The 21299-nt window shown below is 38.6% G+C and overlaps 1 protein-coding gene across 1 annotated transcript in view; it reads left to right on the top strand.

The window, feature by feature from the left end:
- The window catches only part of ryr2a (ryanodine receptor 2a (cardiac)), a gene marked incomplete at its 5' end in the record, with an annotated part of 253225 nt that overhangs the window by 201095 nt on the left and 30831 nt on the right, over positions 1-21299 (top strand). The window contains 19 exon segments of the mRNA XM_084568164.1: positions 16-92; positions 348-421; positions 8486-8566; positions 9142-9230; positions 10194-10322; positions 10549-10653; positions 12183-12264; positions 12664-12822; positions 12958-13112; positions 13617-13832; positions 14496-14768; positions 15101-15307; positions 15408-15713; positions 16369-16439; positions 16573-16723; positions 16922-17008; positions 19146-19415; positions 19647-19777; positions 20204-20246. Of these exon segments, the coding sequence (XP_084424290.1) occupies positions 16-92; positions 348-421; positions 8486-8566; positions 9142-9230; positions 10194-10322; positions 10549-10653; positions 12183-12264; positions 12664-12822; positions 12958-13112; positions 13617-13832; positions 14496-14768; positions 15101-15307; positions 15408-15713; positions 16369-16439; positions 16573-16723; positions 16922-17008; positions 19146-19415; positions 19647-19777; positions 20204-20246 (2706 nt within the window).

Here is a 21299-nt window from a genome sequence, read left to right as displayed (position 1 = left end):
CTGCATCTTTGACAGAAAATGTTGGATTATCTGAAAGACAAGAAAGATGTGGGATTCTTTCAGAGTCTGGCTGGTCTTATGCAGTCATGCAGGTAATTCTTAAAACTCTTGCTCTTTTAGGAGTAACGCAGGACTAATGGAACTAAGAGCAGTCAAATCTAGCATTTTTAGCCCAAACTTTAAAACAAGTATGTCTGCAGCTGTAAGAGGTATTTCTGTGGACAAAGATGGGTGCTTAACTTCGGACCAAGGATGCATAATGGTGAAGTGGGGTGGGGTGAGGTAATGGTGTGGTTATGCAAGATAGGTGTGAGCTGTGATTCACATTAAATCTGGCTTTGTTTCAGTGTTCTGGATCTAAATGCATTTGAGAGGCAGAACAAAGCAGAGGGACTGGGCATGGTGACAGAAGAGGGATCAGGTAAGCCTCAGCATGTCTCAGTGTTCATGTTTCTATATATATATATAAAATATATATATCACAGTACATTTGGTTTGACCTAATCTGAATCTTTAATGAAGACATACAGTATGTTAAAATGCTTCTCTTCTCCAGGTGCAGGTAAAAATGCTGAGTGACTTAATAGAATAAATATATTTTGTAGGATCACTTCTTGTGTTCGTTTTTCCCTCACTTCAGTAATCATTCTGTTATTTGCTTTGTCCCAATTATTTTGGCATCATTTTGAACATTTTTTTTTGAGAATGCATCAGGTGGCATTGCTATATTATCCATTGTTCACAACCATTATCATGTATGTTTTCAAGGTATAAAAACACGTGCTTATGATTTGATGAGTTACAATATGTAAATATGTAAAATTTCAGAATTATACATTCCAGTTCGCCAATTCGTTACCTTCATTTATCAATCAAGCATAACATTGTGACCACCTTCCTAGTATTGTGTAGGTTCTGTGTGTAGCGTCTCCCTTGTGCCTCCAAAACTGTTCTGACTCATCAGAGAATGGACATGGGCCTTCTTGATCAGTTTGGGATCTAGTGAAACATCTTGTGCTGTTTTTCATGTTTTTTGAGTATTCCTTAACTGTTTGTGTGTGTGTGCCTGTGTCAGGCTGCATCCTGCTGGGGATGGCTGCTGCCATCAAGGAGTGTCATTGCTATGGGGTGGGGGTGCCTGGTCTGGTCTAGATGGGTGGTACTTGTCTAAGTAACATCCACATAAATGCCAGGTCCAAAAGTTTGACCATGTTGTGACATTGCATTGATAGTGTTATGCCTGATCGGTGTATATACACTACATTTAAAATTGTAGGACATTGCTGTGTTTGTTTACTATTTTGTAGTTCTAAATTTTAAAATAAAAGCACACATTTTCTTTTTCTACTGGCAATAATAGGTAGTTATGAGGTAATTATAGTTGCAAATGAATATTAAGTTATTATAATGTTAAATGGGTATAATAACAGTTTATTCTACTTACTTGATTTTTAACTTAATTTAAAACAATTTTTAGTTTTTAGTTGTTCAACTTAAAATCCTGCTGGTTTGTTCCTGTATGTTACTTTACTCATGTATTTTGTAGTTCGTTCAAGCACTTAAAATGAATGTTTTCCCACTCAACAGTCTGCATTCACTTTGCAATAATGTTTGCATTTCCTCTAAACAATGGAAAAAATCTGACATACTTTCTGACGTAGTATGTATTTTGGCGTAGACAGCCAGTGGTTGTACTGACAAGTCTGAGTGGGTGAAACCCCAGCTATGGCAGCTCAGCAGCAGTCATTCCTCCTACACTGTGTTCCAAATTGTTGTTAATGTGATATTTTAGTACAGTCTCCATAAAGGGCTTAAAATCAGTTTTCCAGGTGATCTTATTTATAGACTTAGCGGACACCTACTTAAAGAGGTTGATTCACAGTATTAAGTATAAAGCAATCTGGGATGAAGAAATATTTCTAAAAATAAGCATGAAATAGTACAAGGGAGTGCATGTCTTTTAAGAGACATCAACATTTTATGAAAACCAAATTTTTCCAGTACTTACTGTTAGAATAAAAGGTAAACAAATCATGTTGTAACTAGCATCACCCCTTCACCTAAAATGTATCAAAAAATATATATCCTCAAATGTAAAAGAGGCAACAGTATACCTCCAAACAGGTGATCTGAGTCAATACTTGCATTCTCAAATATAGGCAATTAAGATTTATCCCATAGTAGGGGCTTACACATATTAAAAAGGGTGGCCACATAAATAAATGTGACTAACAAGTTACTGGTTTGTAAAAAGAAAAACAAGTAATTATACATCCATGTGTCACTCCAAGAACATCAAAGTCTGATGTTGAGAACTGGTCCAAGTTTTTTCTATGTCAAGAGTGGAAATCGCACTGCTCACATTGGAATAAACTTTCACAGGAATGCTGTGATTCCCCAATTGTTGGAGCACATCCTCCACTCCCCCTTTTTGAAAATGGAAACTGCCACCCTGGTGGCCACTCCACTGGTACTGTCCCCCACCTCCACACAGCGCTGAAGAAGTAAGTCAGTCAAGACAGCCCAACAATATCCAGAGCTTTCAACATTACGGGGAGAATTTCTTCCACCCCCAACCCCTTGCAGCTGGGCAGCTTCTTGACTACCTCAGCAACATGTGCCAGGCTTAGTGACAAGACTCCATCTGTGTCCTTAGACTCTGCCTCACTGCTTGAGGGCATGATGGCAGGGGATCCTCAAAATGCTCTTTCCAATCCCCGGTAACATCCCAAGTCTGGGTCAGCAGTTTTTTTCCTGCACCAGCTTGGGTTCTTTTCCTGACAGAAATGGGATGTTCCACATGCCTAGAACCAGTTTGCGGTTCCAGAGATCAGCATGCCTAGGATCCCTCTGTTGCCTGATACCATCTCATACTGCCCAATGCCTTTTCCCCCTTTGCATTGGGGGCCTCATGTACGAACCTGCGTGGATTTTCTACTAAAACATGGTCCACGCTCAGATCCAGAAGCACATTTCCTTCGTACATCCCAATCAACATGGAATTGAGCGCACATGTTGTACCCGACCCCTCCCTATTCACGCCCGCTTTTAAATATGCAAATTATACATTCGGAAAACCAGCTCTTGCTGCAAATTGCGCTTTAATGTTGACCTGTTCAGATGCATTGTATGAGAATTTGATATACCTGACTGACATGCAGATAACTCCGTCCCACACGGCTGGCATGGCTCTGCTCAGGGTCAACCAGCACAGTCCCTATGGACTGCCGGTAATTGTTTTCACATTTATGTCAGTTTCCCAGCATCACCTCTAAGTGTCAGAAAAGGATCAACAGCTGTAGAAGCCAGCCATGACGTTGGCGTGAGGCATGTTTGCGATCATTTCACTCTTGATGCATCGGAACTTTTCCGTGAACGTGTACGTACAGAGCATTTTTGTGCGCACGCACCCTTCATACATGAGGCCCCTGGAGTATTTTAATAAAAAGTAACTGTGTAACTGTGACTGGAGAAAGACACAGTAACTGACAATATTTTACATTTTCCAAACTTGTCGAAATTTCAACTTACTGTGCAGAAAACTTAGTATTAATTATTCTTGTATCTATTATGATATTAAGTTAGGATGCCAACTACAATTGTCAAATGTTTTTTGTTATAATTTTCTATTATTATTTTGTACATTTTGTACAAAGGACTAACTAGCTTTTGCGAAGGCCTATGTTCAAAAACAGGTTCATCCACAAAATGAAGGGTCTGCTGCACAGGTTCTCTTTTTACAATACTGACGAAACAACCACACTTTAAGACTCTTTTCCCAGTATGTAATCTTTTCCTTTGTTTCTTACTTTCTTTCTCTCTTTCTTTCTCCCCCATTTTCCTTATCTCATTTTGATTTACTGCGCTTTCTTTCTTCCCCAGTCATCACTCATGAGCGTGGTAATTATGCCTTCTGTCCTTTTCTTGTGTGTTGGTGGGTCTCTCACCACAGTTGGTTAGCTGTTGTGTCAGTTCTGTCCAGGTCCTGAGAGTAGACCTCCAAACCTTGTCCTTTACCGGCTCTGTGTCTGCAGGTAGTTTCCAGCCTTAAAGTCACCATTGTAATCCCTCTTTTTTTGAAAGAGCCAATTATAACTCACGTTCTGGTTGGTTCTGTTGTCGAACGTTTTATATCTTTTTAACGCTTAGTCCAGTTATGAATTTAGATTAGACATTTGTCATGGCATTCTCTTCTGAGATAAGAGAACTGATCATGATATTATAATGAATTGTTTTGGAATGTATGTGGCAGATTCTAAAAGTCACATTCAGGCCGAACCTCCAAACAGGTCGCCATCTAAAACTACCCACGAATGCCTGCCCTTCAGGATTTGTACAGTATCTGGCACATTCTCACAATATATTTTCCTTCCAACATTCTCATCCGCCTACCCCACTCTCTCAGTCTTACAGCCTCTCTCAAGTCAGCTGGGTGTGTTGTCTCAGTAATGGAGATGTTTAATGTGCTAGTTGTTATCAATGAAGTGTACAATCCCCTCTGTGTTACTCAGCCATTATCCCCGTTTCTTTCTGACTCACTGTTGTAGGGTTAGGGTAGGGCAACAGTCAGTACAAAAAATCACCATATAGGGAGCCAGATAATTTTCTCAGGTCTTGTTGGAGACCAAAAATAGTGTCTATAGGACTTACATGCATCATGTAGACACAACTGAATACTAACATAAATACTTAGTACCGTTGCTCTGTCAGTGTTTCTAGGGTCTGCCAGCTTGTTTATTAACATTCAAGTGGACAAAAATCAGATATCTCTATTTAGAAACAAATCTCTTCTCTTGGTTTTCATGATTTATCTGTAGTATGAGTTAAACTTCTTTGATCTAATATAAAAACGTTTGACCTAAGTTCCCAGAGTTTGCAAGCCCATGTTACAGAACTTGAAATTAACTAGCTCTCTGTTTCAAGGGTCCTCTCTCTTATGTTCACAGAGTCTTACCCTGTTGAGCTCCTCAAAGAGTTAACTGCAGAGGAGACTCGCCTGGCCTCTCACTGACTATATTCCTGATGTCTACCCTTCTACCTCTGACACTTGAGGCAGATGGGAAAGAGATGCTCCATATGCCAGTATTCCTGTCCACAATTTGGGTTATTTGTGTGGACGGAGAGACAAAGCCATTGGTTGTCCATTCTTAAGAAGAAATCCCCAGCTTGATTCCCTGAGCTCACCTTTTTATCATCTTCTTTTTTTATATTGAACAGGCTATGCCAAAGAATTGGAAACTTCAGCACATACACATTAATGCCATAACATGCATAATAACACACCCCATGTTGCTACTGCACTGAGGTACTTTCCACATTTCCTCAGGCAGTTATGATGTCGTGATTTATTTATTAAATTCATTTTATTATAATCATATAACAAATATATTTAGCAGTTATGCAGTTGCACATTTTATCCTTTATTTAATAATTTAATTGATTTTTAATTAAATTCATTATTACCACTACCTTTATAATAAACAACAGTGGTTTGTATTTTCAGTGTCATCATTAAGCTCTCAGTTCAGTTCTTACAGGCCTTTTGCACTGGGTAGCACGTCTGGGATCTCAACTCCGCTTGATAACCGCTACAGTTGACAGAATAATCTGGCAAAGACTTCCAGTGTTGGGTTGAATGACCCATCTATGTGAAAAGAGAAGAGGTGTGGCCACAGGAAAATAATAAGCATTGAGGTTTTGCAATAAATTCTTCTTTGTGAACATTCTTACTTAGTTTTTGATGGTTATTTTGGAGACTGCAGTTTGCACTGTTGAACTCTGTTGCAATATACAGGATTGTGAAATAGCCCATCTTCAGAGACATGGGTTGGGAAAAAGGTGTTACACTAGTCATGTTAATTTTATTTATAAAACACAAGCTATACATTGCATTGCAAAACTGTAAACATATCAGGAAAAAAGAAGCCAGGAATTAGGACAAAGAATAAATACAAACCAAGTGATATTTTCATTATTTTAAGGACAAGGTATATAGAGGCCATTATTTGCAGCCGTGCTTATTTCTCATTTTATACCTTTTGATCAAGTCTAGTTGGTCTACCGCTCCTTTTTTTCCCCTCAGTAAGTGTTGCTCTTTGGACTTGGTCGTTCTTAGCTGCCTGCTCTGCAAGATTAGGATGAATTTATTCATTACCTCATCTTTCCTTCCTTCCTTCCTTCTTTTCTCTGTTGCTGAGCTGTTCTCTAGTCACTGTATTTAAATAACCCATCACGTTTTGATTTTGCTTTGACTCATTTCCACCCTAATATTGTGTAATGAACATGATTTGTTGTAATTGTTGCCATCCATTACTGTGTTTGCATTTTTGTATCGACTAGAAGATCTTTTTTTTTTTTCTGCTTTAGTTTTACTCATTTTTTTTCTACATTCCTTTTACATATCTATGGATACTTACTTGATGATGATGTATTTCCCTCATCCGGTTTGTTGCTGAGGTTTGGAAAAGCCTGAAAGTACACAGTTACTAAGTAGTGTTTTCAGCCTAACGATACCTATATAAACTGCAGCCAGCCCAATAAACTTTGTATTCACAATTAAAAGCACTTTATTCTCATTATGACATCATTCTGGAATGGAACCCCTAAAAAGGGTATTAGAGGATAGTACAGTCCTAATCCTTACACCGAAATGGCATTATTGGAAAGGCTTGCATAATTATCAGTCTTTTAAACCATTGCAATTGTTTATTCATTATGATGAAGTAACACAATAACAACTGCATTCTGTTTTTTCTTAGCAGATAATTGTTTGCATTATACAAGTGAACATGAGCCAGAGTAACCTCAAAGTCTATCTGTTTTGGCCAGGACAAGTAAGACTAGATCTCTGACATAACAAACAGGGTAAATACATAATAAAATTTATACTTTGAGTCTTATTTCAGACCTACAGATCTTTGGCCCTCAGCCCAGTTCAATTTGTTGCCATATTGTATGGATGTAATCCATTTGTGTTCATCCTGGTTAAGTTATTGTGAAATGTGTCATCTATTTCCTTTTGCATTCCATTGTTCAAAGCAGTATTTTGGCTCAGTCAGAGCAGCTGGCACCAGCAACTTCAGTGTATTTGTGATATATGCATAAGTTCTTAAAGGCAAACCATGAAATGAGCCTAAATCCAGTCCTGACTGTAAAATGCTGCTATTTAAATATCAGTCCCCTTTTATCCACCACTAGTGCTGTGGTTGTCCAGTGCTCATCCCAAAAGTCTGTATGTATTGTGTGTAAGATAAGAAAATTGTATCATGGCCATATACACTGCCTGGCCAAAAAAAAAAAGTCTCCACCCGGATTTTACTAAGCAAATAGCTACGAACCTCCTGTTGGATAATTACTGCATGGGTGATTATCTTTCAGCTGACAACAAGTTATTTAACCCCAACTGATGCAACAAGTAGCTTCTCATTTCTTAAACAATCATGTCGAAAAACACATCCTGTGGTCGTGGAAAAGTTATTAGTCTGTTTGAGAAGCGTCAAATCATTGGCATGCATCAAGCAGAGAAAACATCTAAGGAGATTGAAGAAACTACTAAAATTGGGTTAAGAACTGTCCAACACATTATTAAAAACTGGAAGGATAGTAGGGAACCATCAGATCAGGGTAAGAAGAGAGGCAGATGAAGTGATGCACCCATCATGCCTAGTGCCTACTGTACAAGCCTGTGGGGGCAGTGCTATGATCTGGGGTTGCTGTAGTTGGTCAGGTCTAGGTTCAGCAACATTATGTGCCCAAAGAATTAGGTCAGCTGACTACCTGAATATACTGAATGACCAGGTTATTCCATTTTTTCTTCCCCGATGGCATGAGCATATTCCAAGATGACAATGCCAGGATTCATGGGGCTCAAAATATGAAACTATGATGAAGGCATCATTTTCACACATGGATTGGCCACCACAGAGTCCAGACCTGAACCCCACTGATAATCTTTGGGATGTGCTGGAGAAGGCTTTGTGTGGTGGTCAGACTCTCCCATCATCAATACAAGATCTTGGTGAAAAATTAATGCAACATTGGATGGAAATAAATCTGGTGACACTGCAGAAGCTTATCGAAACAATGCCACAGCGAATGTGTGCTGCAATCAAAGCTAAAGGCAGTCAAACCAAATATTAGAGTAAGTGACCTTTGTTTTTTTTTGGTGGCGGCTTTTATTTTGGCCAGGCAGTGTATATTTCACTGACTAAAATAGAAAAGCTTGGGGATTTTCCTATAATTGGCATCATTTCATATACTTTTGTCTCTCTTTCCCTTTCCTTTATGTTTGGTTTTGCCTCCTGTTTTTTTTTTTTTGTTTGTTTTGTTTTGTTTTGTTTTAACTTTCGTGTATATGTGTTTGTTCATATGAATGTGTGTGCATCAATGAATGTGTTTATATATGTGTGCATTCCTCTGTATGGGCTGTGTGTGTGTGTGTGTGTGTGTGTGTGTATGCGTCCGTGTGTCTCTTGTCTCTGGCCAGGTGAGAAGGTCATGCAGAATGATGAGTTCACCTGTGACCTATTCCGCTTCCTGCAGCTGCTATGTGAAGGGCACAACTCAGGTGTGTGCAAGTGAGGTTACTGATTCAATCGAGAAATAAAGCTGAGCAAATTTAGCTGTCTATGTTGGAGGATAGGTTTGCTTTTAAAAGTACACCTATGTAAATACCAAAGCAGGAGCTGCATTCTGAAATAGCTAATTCAATTCAATTTTCAATTTTATTTATATAGCATCGATAACAATACAAATTGGGGACATACAGCAGTTAACATGCTATACAGTAATAGCACAGAATTCCATGACTAGTAGATAAGAAATTTGAGGACAAGAACTCGGTGCGAGAGAGAAGAGGCCCTCATAAAAAGACCCTGCACTGAAATGTGTTTAGGTATCAGTCTTTGGAGGAAGCTGTATTTCCAAATACAATACTTTGCAGAGAAATTTTAAGTTGTTGACTATATTTTTGTGATGGTAATATTAAGGAAAATTTGTGCAGACACATGTCCAAACTAACTCATAGATTAGTGCCCAGAGGATGACCTTGTCTGAAACATTAATCTTTAACTGAAATGTTACCTGTACTACAGGTAGCCTTTGAGCATATTTCATGCTATATTTTGTGGTATTTTGTTTCAGACTTCCAGAACTATTTGAGGACACAAACAGGAAACAATACCACCGTTAACATCATTATCTCTACTGTGGACTACCTTCTCAGAGTTCAGGTTTGCCTTTTTCTATTCATTACTGCTGGTTCATAGATGTTTAGAAACGAATACAGATTCCGTGAGTTTAGCTGTTTAACAAAAGACATTAAACTTAGATTCATGTGCATATTGGTTAACAGTTAATTCACCAGCATGGGTTTAGAGTATGGACTGCAGCTTTAATGGGTGAGCATATGTAATTTTACAAATTAACCTAATTAAAAAAAAATAATAATAATAAAAAGTGAATTTTTACTACTCACCCGTTGCAGGATGTCCCACTTCTTTAACTTAACTCCTAAACTATACTTCACAATAATATATTTGAGTCATTGTCCATTTTTACTGTATAGCACCATCCAATCAGTTTTGCTTAGCATTTGGTGTAATCCTTGGCAGACAGTATATTCCTATATACTCTACCTATAAACATTAATTACTCAGTGCCATTGGAAACCATGCCTGGCCATGCCATCAAACACCATGACCTGTTTCACTGGGAGCTCCTTTGAACACATGCCGTGGATTCATAGCTCCAATTTCCAAACGCAAACATCACACTTGAATTTCAAATCTAGAATTTTTTAACTGGTTAACTGATGAAGAAATAAATAAGGAATATCCCACATCTCTCCATAAAATGGCTTTTAAGTCAAGTATCTAACGCTGGGAAAACTACCTGCTAAAATGTCTGTGATTAGCAATAGCTATGATTTTCTCCTGTTTGCTATGTGAAATTTTTTGAGGTTATTCGGTTTGTGCCACATATGTGAATAAGTTGAATTTTATGTAACTTGGTGGTTAAACTGTCTTTAAGTCACTTATTTAAAATGTGATACTGTCAATTTCAATGAATTCTAGTGTTTAAATTTCACTATTAATACTGTTGAGAAATTATAATCAAAATAACAATAAAAACTATTTTTTTTCTTCTACCCCTCTCACTCCCATAACTTGCCCTTCTGCTTTACTCTCCTCCAGGAGTCTATCAGTGATTTCTACTGGTATTATTCTGGGAAAGATGTTATTGATGATCAGGGACAGAGGAATTTCTCCAAGGCAATACATGTAGCCAAGCAGGTTTTTAATACACTCACAGAGTACATCCAGGTAGGAGACTGTTCTGCTGTAATCACTGTTATCATTGCTATACTGATTACTCATTGGATGGATGGACGGATGGACGGACATGGATGGGTTTATTTTGTTAGGTGTATTTATATGTAAATGTCACAAATGATAGTTGTAAAAGTGACATCGCCTACTTACATATTTCAATATAGGGAAGTACTGCTGAATAAAACCAACCTGATTTTGACTGTTATTGATGTTGTAGGGTCCGTGCACTGGCAACCAGCAGAGTTTGGCCCACAGTCGACTGTGGGATGCTGTGGTTGGTTTTCTACATGTCTTTGCTCATATGCAGATGAAATTGTCTCAGGTGAGTCAAGCAAGTTTTTTTTAATCTTCTGTGAGACCTTGGTTTCGCAACTAAAATACAGTTAGGTCCATATTAGATTTGGACACAGATACAATTTCAGAAACTGTTTCTGAGTGTGGTATTTCCATTTAGAAATTGTTACTGTGGACCTGTGTGTGGAGCTCTCAATGCTAGTGAAACAATCCAAATTAACAGTTTTGTACGTTGTGAAATTAACAAGAATGCAGCGTTGAACTCTCATGATCCAAAGAATACATCATCTTCTTTAAAACGCTTGAGTCTGTATCCCTCAAATTAAAGGTGCAAATACGCATTTTATTATTCATATTACGCAATAGTAACTGAAATAAAAAGCTGAAACAATTAACCCCTTGACGCCGAGTGTCGCGACGCACTGATTCTGCTCAGACTGCAGCCGAAATAACGCATGTAGTCCTCCAATGTCGGTTTATGCACATTCAGTACATACCTAGGAACATTTTGCAAGCACTAGTTTCTCGTAGGGCCAGTTGGAGTGGGAACTACATTTCATTCACTTGTGAATTTACGTTTTAAAGTTTAGAAGTCCTAAGTGAAACGCTTGAACTCTGTTTCAAATTGGATTATAATAGTTGGTGTTATAGTGTATAGTGTGTAATTTGAATTTGTAATGTATTTGTACATGTCGACTTTGTAATTTCAGTAAATGTTTTACCTTATTACCTTTCATGCCTGTTGTCTAATTTGCATCATACCTAAAATTATATCTATACTGTGTACTATAGACGAATTAACAATCTCCACTTAATTTAGCATCAGCTTCAAAGCACAAACACAAATAATTAACTTTTTTATATGACTGTAAATCAAATCAGACGTCAAGGGGTTGAAAATTGTGTCAGTGTCCAAACATAAATGGACCGAACAAGTCCTCACAAGAAGCACCAAGGACGCATTTAACAGTTCAATTCTGACATTCAGCTTCTAGAAGAAGCCACTGCCTCTTTCATATGTATGATGTCTGCTGTAAAGTCCTTGCTGGATGCATTAGTCTCCTTGATTTCTTTGTCATAATTAAAAGTCAGCACATAACATGGCCAATACTGATTGACATGAAAGGATAATTTCCATATAAAAAAAATCCTGATGCTCTCTCAATTTTCTCTTGAAATTGCTTGAAGAAGGAAACTTTGTTACCTCTACATCTGGTCCATCTGTCTTATTATAGCCATGTGTAATGTGGTGCATAAATTTCTTTCAGACTTTTCTGTGGTGTTACTGAAGTCATAGCATGGCCCATGTGCAGTTTATTTTTATAAAACAAGGAGAATATGACATGACTTACAGCACCAATGCCTAAAATAATCAAAAGAAATAATCAAACAGACAAGATGATATCCAGGTAGTTTAGCTGAAAGATCCAACAGTTGTAAATAAAGTATTCCTAAATTTATTCTAACAAACAGCAAAGTCGCAGGTCACTATAATTACACTTCTTGTGAGCTGATGGCTGAGAAATTATTGACATTTCATTTCCATTTTCACTTCAGGACTCAAGTCAGATTGAGTTACTGAAGGAACTGATGGATCTGCAGAAAGACATGGTGGTCATGCTACTGTCTATGTTGGAGGGTAGGTTTGCTTTTAAAAGTACACCCATGTAATCACCAAAGCAGGAGTTGCATTCTGAAATAGCTAATTCAATTCAATTTTCTACTTTATTTATATAGCGTCAGTAACAATACAAATTGGGGACACACAGCAGTTAACATGCTATACAGTAATAGCACAGAATTGCATGACTAGTAGATAAGAAATTCGAGAACAAGAGCTCGGTGTGAGAGAGAAGATGCCCTCTGAAGCTGTGTTTTTAAAGTACAATTCTAAAAATCCCCCTCACAAAACTGGTCTTTAATTGCTGCTTGATCAGCCATTACAAATATTTCAGACTTTGTCCTGTGTGGATGGTGAAAAATCTTATGTTGTGGTTTCAATTGTGTGTTATATTAAATGTGATGGCTTGTGCGGCAGGCAACGTTGTGAATGGGACTATTGGAAAGCAGATGGTGGACATGTTGGTGGAGTCCTCCAACAATGTTGAAATGATCCTCAAGTTCTTTGACATGTTCTTAAAACTGAAAGACCTGACATCCTCAGATGCCTTCAAGGAGTATGACCCTGATGGAAAAGGCAAGGTTTTGAAAACATATTTTTCATCATATTTGTCATTGAGGAATCAACCATTTGAAAATGAAGACCACATACATGATGAGAGCTTCTGATAACTGACTACTTAACTGATTTGTGAATGAACTGATACTGTAGGTGTGATTTCCAAGAGGGACTTCCATAAGGCCATGGAGAGCCACAAACACTACACACAGTCTGAGACTGAGTTCCTGCTGTCCTGTGCTGAGACTGATGAGAATGAACTCTTGGACTACGAGGAATTTGTGGAACGCTTTCATGAGCCGGCCAAGGTAAGTTATACATGACTAAATAATGTTTATAAATGTTTATAAATCTGTAAATCTGAAAATGGCTTCAAGAGTCCTTAAATTGTCCAATTGTAAGGCCTTCAGAATGATGAAACTCCTTACAGAAGTCTCAGTAGGTTTATTAGGGAGAGCCCATATTGTTATTTTTATTCCTTGTTTAGTTAGGGATACTTATTTCACTCTGCCAAGAAGGCACCATTAGTGTGCCGCTTTAACAAATATTTGCCACAAATGTGGAGTATAATTGAGGTGCAGTAAAGATTAGTTTAAGATTCGTTTCTACAAACATTAATATGTTTCACCTTACATCTCTGAAAGTAAGTATAAAAAGAAACATCATCATTGAACTGTCAGGTGCTTTTTTTTAGTTTCACTATTTAAAAGTGGAAAAATAATCCGTAGATTAGAGGTTTCAACCTATCTGTCTTTTCAACCTATTCTCTCCTTGCTTGCTTTCTGTTTTTTGTCTGAACTGTTCTTTCAAAGGACATAGGCTTTAACGTGGCAGTTTTGCTGACCAACTTGTCGGAGCACATGCCTCACGATGCCCGGCTACAGACCTTCCTGGAACTGGCAGAGAGTGTCCTCAACTACTTTCAACCATACCTAGGCCGAATCGAGATCATGGGCAGTGCTAAGCGCATTGAAAGAGTTTACTTTGAGATTAGCGAATCTAGTCGGACCCAATGGGAAAAGCCTCAGGTACAAAACATTTATCAACAATTACATTCATTATTATTATTATAATTATTATTATTATTATTAGTAGTAGTAGTAGTAGTAGTTGTTGTAGTCTAAGGAGTATAGGGAGCACTCCTGGGAACATTCTATGATTCTGTGGTAGCATCAGCCATCTTCGATGGAGTGGTCTGCAAAGAGACCGAACAGACTGGTGAGGAAGGCCAGTCCACAGTTGAGCCTGTGGAGATGGTGGGTGAGCTGAGGATGACATCCCTGATGAAAACCAATCCCACCCCCTTCATAGCACTGTAACAGCACTGGGCAGCACCTTCAGCAGTCGACTACTTCACCCGTGCTGTGCGAAGGAGTGTTATCACAAGTCCATCCTTCCTGCTGCTGTGAGGCTGTAGGACAAAGCCTGCTCCCCAACTTTTGTGACCCTTGGTCTCTAGGGGGCGCTACAAAAGCTAAATTTCAATATCTCAAAAACTGCAATAGCTAACTTCATGAAATTGCCATACACAGTCTGTAAAATATTGTGTAGACGCCTATCAAGTTGCATGACATTACGTCTATAGGGGGCGCTACAGGTGACACGGAAACATTATTATTGAGTTTCATCACTATAAAGAGACTAGTTTGTTTACAGTATTCAGTGTTCATAATCTTTCATTATCTTTCCAGGTTAAGGAATCCAAGCGTCAATTCATCTTTGATGTGGTGAATGAAGGGGGGGAGAAGGAGAAGATGGAGCTGTTTGTGAACTTCTGCGAAGACACTATCTTTGAAATGCAACTAGCAGCTCAGATGTCTGATGCTGGCGAACGCTCAGTAGTTAAAGAGGAGAGTGAGCAGGAGAAACCAGACGAAGAGAACCCTGACACAGGCTTCTTCTCTGTTACCACTGTTCACATGGCACTGATATCTCTCCAACACAACATCACACTGCTAATAAAGGTGGGAGCATAGTCACCACTGACTGCAGCTAACAGTGTGGATGTATTTTTGAATTGTTGAAAGAACAATTTGAATATTTATTTTAACAGGTTTATTTTAAATGATTGTGATGAGAAAATTTCAACCAATTTGGACTATGCCCTTGACAAAAGCATTTATTCTTACTTACGTACTTGAAAGTTTAGCACAGTGTGTGGCCACTTAACTCTTTTACTAACTTTTAGAGGCAGCAATATTACTCTGTTTAGCCTTCCAGAAAGATATGTATGATGACGTGTCAGATGTGCTCTGTTCAGCAACGATGGAATAGACTGTCTTTGTCTTGTTTACAGGTGCTGTCCATGAAGAGCTTAAAGAAACAGGTGAAGAAAATAAAGAACATGACAATGAAAGATATTGTGACAACCCTGGTCTCCTTCTACTGGTCAGTGCTGCTGGGTCTCCTCCACGTAGCGTTCAGTGTGACTCGAGGATTTTGCAGGATTCTTTACAGTGCCTTCATGGGAGGAAATCTGGTGGAGGGGGCCAAGGCCATAAAGGTTATTACACATAATTTTATAACAAAAGAAGAGTGTGTCTACAGATCTTAGTGCAGATTTACTTGTGTCCACTTCCTTAATATCTAAGCTGTCTCCCCAGGTGTCAGATCTGCTGGCCAACATGCCAGACCCCACACAGGATGAGGTTCGGGGTGAGGGCGAGAACAGAGAAAAGAGGTTATCTGACCACAGCTCCCCAAGGGAGGATCTAGCTGACCTGTCTGTTAACACTAGTGAGACCGACCTGCTGTCAGACATTTTTGGTTTGGACTTACGAAGGGAGGGTGGGCAGTACAAGGTCACCCCCCATAACCCCAACGCCGGTCTTACTGAACTCCTCAACTCCCCAGTTCCTTCCCCAACCCCACCTCGAGCACCACAACATGAGCTCAGAAGAAGGCATCAGGTGAGTTGAACATACAGTATTTTGTAACTCAAAACTTCAGCTCACTGATGCCTTGTTTTCTTCCTTTATTCTTCAATCAGTTTTTAAAACTGTACAAATATAGATGAATTATCAGTGATCACATATATTTAGCTTCATGATACATGGGTGAGAACCCTGTTGAACATGTGAATTAGCATAATTTTCCAGTGAAGCTGGCCGAAACAATGCACATCTGGAACCTCCACTGGGTGTGCTGGGAGTTCCTTATACAGAAATTTGGTTAAAACATTAAATCAATGATTCCTGGGCTCTTGTAGACTTCCTAAATTGACTTTATAGAACAAATTCTGATAGCCTGATTTTGTTTCTGATGCTCAGAAAAATGTACGTATGTATTATTTTACATAGATTCTGTGAGGAAAACATTTTTTGCCAGTGTGCATCATATAATGAACACTGAAGTTATAGTTCCAAAATCACACTTTTCATAGATGCCTGGTATGCACCACATTTCATTTCATGTTAATTAATCCTATAGTTGTTGAACAGACAAAGAATACAGATGTCAAAGTTAGTATAGGATGAGTCACAAGAGTTACATTGAAGAAACATTTTTGTATGACACTTAATCCATGCAAAAAATTTATTTGTCTAAAAATATTTTCTGTTTCAGTCGAAAAACTCTTCTTCTGAGGAGAATGAGGCAACACCAGAGACTCAGTGTGAACCTGAAAAAACATCTGAGTACGTAAATATATTTGTTACATAAACTGATGGCTGGGATGTAATTATAAAATGCCATTAAGTGAAATGTTAATCAATTTAACACAGAGAAATGAGTGAAGCAATTGTGTAATTGTAAACTTTTTTTTTTTAGAAGTGGATGTGAAGAGAAGCAAGAGAAACAACAAAAGAATGAGAAAATTAAACCAAAAGTGAGAAGGCATCACACCTCAAAGTCTGATGAAACTGATCTGCAGGGGTCTGCCTTTTTGAAGAAGATCATAGCCTACCAGAGGAAACTACTGGTATAGGAAACTTTATGTCATTTTGTTTCAACACTTTGGTCAAATAAATGATATGGTTAAACTAATGCTGGATATCAACTGAAAGGAATGTGATGGCATGAAAAGCACAATTTCAAAACACTTGACTTGTGTTTGAAGTGTATCTTAGACTATAACACCTAGAAACACGTTCATAGCTATTTCTCCATGTCCCTGCAGAACTACTTTGCCAGGAACTTCTACAACATGAGGATGCTGGCCCTGTTTGTTGCCTTCGCAATCAATTTTATCCTCCTATTCTATAAGGTAATGATATACCAAGGATAATGTCATTATCTGTAACGGCTTAGCCTACTAGAGGGTCCTGGGGGGGGCATGGCAATTAGGCAAGCAACGAGGTACACCCTGGACAGGTCACCGGCCTATCCAAGTGTTAGCACAGTATGTCACCTACAACACCTACAACCAAATTATAATCACCAATTAACCCAACAAGCATGTCTGTGGGAGGAAGCCGAAGAAAACCCAGGCAGGTATCTGGCAGACACAGAACCTCAACTCCTCCCATCCAGCCAGTGCTACACTACTGTGCTAATGCTATGTTAAGTTATCAATGGTAATTATAACAGTCAGCAGTCTTGTAAAGAATTAAAATCATGCTGAATGTTTCTTTAGCAGGAGTTTAACTTCACATCTTCAACTATCTGCTCAGGAGTCTTACATGGTTATTGAACGGGTACATTAAGGAGAATTAAGGGTACATGAAACTTATTGTCAACACCCAGTCTGAAAGCATCTCCCTTAGCTGGGCACTTTTACAAAAATGCATTTAGTTCTGCGGATGTCAGTATGTAACATTGTCACCTGCTTCTTAAGGTATCTTGATTTTGATCTTATGCGGTTTAACTAAGGGATGATTCAGGGTCACGTGAGCCATGCCTAACCATTAGGAAAGTTTTAAGTCTAACCTAACCTTAAAAGTAGAGAGAGTGTCTGCCTCCTGAACCCAAACTGTGAGCTGAAGGGGCCTGGTAGCTGAAGGCTATCCCTCTCATTTAACTTTTTAAAATTCCAGGAACCACAAGTAAGTCCACATTTTGAGAAAGAAGCTATCCATTGTGATATGTGATATGATGGAGTGTGTATGTAAGGAGATGGATATTCAACTCTGTTCTGGATTTTACAGGCAGCCAATGAAGAGAAAGTAAAACCAAAGTAATATGTTCTCTCTTGCTAGTTCCCACCAATGCTCTCCTGCTAATTTTTGAATCATATGAAAAAAGTGTGCCGTCATATCTGGCACAAAGATGTTAGCATCAGTTCCTTTCACTCCGGTGAATTGCAAGGTTGGGTTCTGAATTGCACTTGTTTGTCCAGCACATCACACACTTGATTGGATAGAGATCTGATAAAGTCAACACCTTGAATTACTTTTTGTGTTCCTGAAACCATTCATTATCATTATAATGCTTAAAACAGGATACTGCCATCAGGGAATACCTTTTTCATGAAAGAGTGTACATAGTCTGCAGCAGTTCATAAGTAGGTGCTACATGTCAAAGTACCATCCACATGATTCATCAGACCAGGTCACCCACTTCCACTGCGTTATGGTTCAGTTCTGATGTTCATGTGACCACTGTAGGTGCTTTTGGCAGTGGACAGGGGTCAGCATGGGCACCTTGACTGGTCAGCAGCTAATCAGCCCCATATGCAACGAACTGTAATGCACAATGAGTTCTGACACCTTTCTTTGAGAACTAGAACTTTGAGCTAGAGTAACTTGTCTGAAGGATAGGACCACATGTGCCTTCATTAATGAGCCTTGCCTTATGGTTCTGTCATGGTTGCAGTTTTTGGTAGGCTATATACTTCACAAAATATTAGCTTTGGAGTTATACTGTGCCATGCCGTAAAAAATAATTAGCCATTAACTTTGTAATCAACGGCCCTGCTAAAGTTCTTTTGAAACCTTTTCATTATCTTTGTCCATAAATGATACATGCCAAGTTTGGTGAGAATTGGATGAATGGGCTAGCCACTAGGAGGAGTTAATTTTGCTTTGAGGTGCAGTTTTTTCAAAATGGCGGAAAAAATGGCAGGCGTAAATGGGCGTGGCCTAATCCATTAGAAGAAGGAATCAGAGGGAGAAATTTAGTTTCAACTTGCTGCAGGCATGTGTATTGACACCTTGGCAAAGTGGAATGCCAGGACTTCTACCACGTTACCAGGTTTGATGCCTTACGCCCTTGCAGTTTGTCCTGGGGAGACACTTTTAGCTAAGCAGAAAAAAACAGAATAAGTAGAATAAAAATCGCAACTTTGTTGCATGGACCCCTAAAAATCACAACAAAATCAAAAGGGATCCTGCAACTCGTTGCATGGACCCCTAATAACTTTAAAAAGCGTTTATTCTTACAAAGCTTAAATTTGTCCTTACCAGGTTTCTACTTCCTCATCTGTGGTTGAGGACCGGGAAGTGGTGGATACCTCTAGCCAACCAGATGGCAACGCTCAGTGGTATCCTCTAGATGGAGAAACATTGGAGCCAACGCTAGAGATGATGGATGGAGCTGGGGAGCCCCTGAAGCCTGTCACAGTCCGTTTTGTCCTAGAGGAGAGTAGCGGATACATGGAGCCCATGCTACGAATCCTGGCCATTCTACACACAGTCATCTCCTTCTTCTGCATCATTGGATACTACTGTCTCAAGGCAGGATACTGACTGTGGACATATAGCAGAAATACATATACAATACAAGAATCATTAGCATGTTCAGTTTGGTATTTGTCATAAAGAACATTTAAATCAACCATTTAGTCTTCATTTCCACACTTCTCAAATATTTTCAGTGTAATGATTTGAAGTTTTTGGAATGAGTTAACACGTATATATGGTTGTCTGTGTGCGTCTATGTTTGTGTGTGTGGGTTTGGTACCGTAGGTGCCACTGGTCATTTTTAAGCATGAAAAAGAGGTGGCGAGGAAGCTGGAATTTGATGGCCTTTACATTACAGAACAGCCATCTGAGGATGACATAAAAGGACAGTGGGACAGACTGGTTATCAACACACAGTGAGTAAATCCTTCTAGAAATAACTCTTGAGCTTCAGTGAATCATAATTTTGGGTGGTGATTGTTCTCATCATGTGCTTTCAAATGAAACAATTCTGGGTCTTTTGGGGTAACTGGGTAGCTTCCTTGAGGTTTACATTCAAGATGACTGAAGTGACATAATGGCCGGTCACTTTTTAAGTCGAAGGTTGAGTGGCTAATGTTAACATTGTCAGGGCTGAATTCATGATTTCAGCTAAGGGTCCATATTTGCTCCTACTTTGCAGGGGCAAATATAGACCCTTAAGATAAGTACCCTTAAGACTAAATTATGATTATCCTCAATTCCTAGAACTGTCATGTTCCTCATATGGTTTGGATAGGCCATCTGCTGTAAGATGCCTGTATAAATTATGTAAATCATCAGCTTTCTCCTGTGATTTTCAGATCTTTCCCCAACAACTACTGGGATAAGTTTGTGAAGAGGAAGGTAGGTATCACTGTTTATATAGACTTGACAATCTCATGAAGTTAGCTATTGCAGTTTTTGAGATATATTGAAATGTTGCTTTTGTAGCGCCCCCTAGAGACCAAGGGTCACACAAGTTGGGGTGCTTGTACAGAATCATATTATTATCAATGATATGAAATTTGATTAAGTTTGGGTATATACTTTACACAATATTAGCTTTTGAGTTATAACGGCGTAAAAATTAATTAGCCATTAACTTTCAATTTTGAGGCACACGGTTCTAGAGATATCAGGCAAAATCTAAATTCGCTTATTATAACACCACCTAGCTGTAGGCATGTGTATTGACACCTTGGCAAAGTGGAATGGCAGGACTTCTACCAAGTTACCATGTTTGATGCCTTTTGCCCTTGCAGTTTGTCCTGGGCAGACACTTTTAGCTAAGCAGAATAAGACAAATCATAATAATAATAATAAGAAGAAGAAAAATCGCAAAAACAAAATCAATAGGGATCCTGCAACGTCGTTGCATGGACCCCTAAAAATCGAAACAAAATCAATAGGGATCCTGCAACTTCATTTACATTTAGATTAGATTAGATTAGATTAGATTCAATTTTATTGTCGTTACACATGTACAGGTACAGAGCAATGAAATGCAGTTTAGCATCTTACCAGAAGTGCACTAAGCAGTAAGTGCACATGGTATAAATAGTATGGTATATAAGTAGTATGATACAGGTTGTTTTTTACAGCATATGAACAATATTTACAGATCAAAACCTATGTACAGGTGAGACCATATATACAGGTGAATGAGCAGGATATAAACAATGATTGAATGAAGTACTATAAATATTATACATATGGATTTGTTCGTTAAATGTGAGTATATAGACTATAAACAGGAACTATAACATAATTTACAATAGAGGAGATGGGCAGATGATAAATTAGCAGTGTTGGGCAAGTTACTTCAAAAACGTAATACATTATGTATTACTTGTTACTGTCATTTCAAAGTAATTCGTTATATTATAATATTACTGTCTCTGAATTGTAAGGCATTAC

This window comes from Chelon labrosus, assembly GCF_963514085.1.
Source record: "Chelon labrosus genome assembly, chromosome: 19".
In the NCBI taxonomy this organism is placed as follows: domain Eukaryota; kingdom Metazoa; phylum Chordata; class Actinopteri; order Mugiliformes; family Mugilidae; genus Chelon; species Chelon labrosus.
Note: the sequence above shows the minus strand (reverse complement) of the source record. Positions and strands in the feature narration are given on the sequence as shown.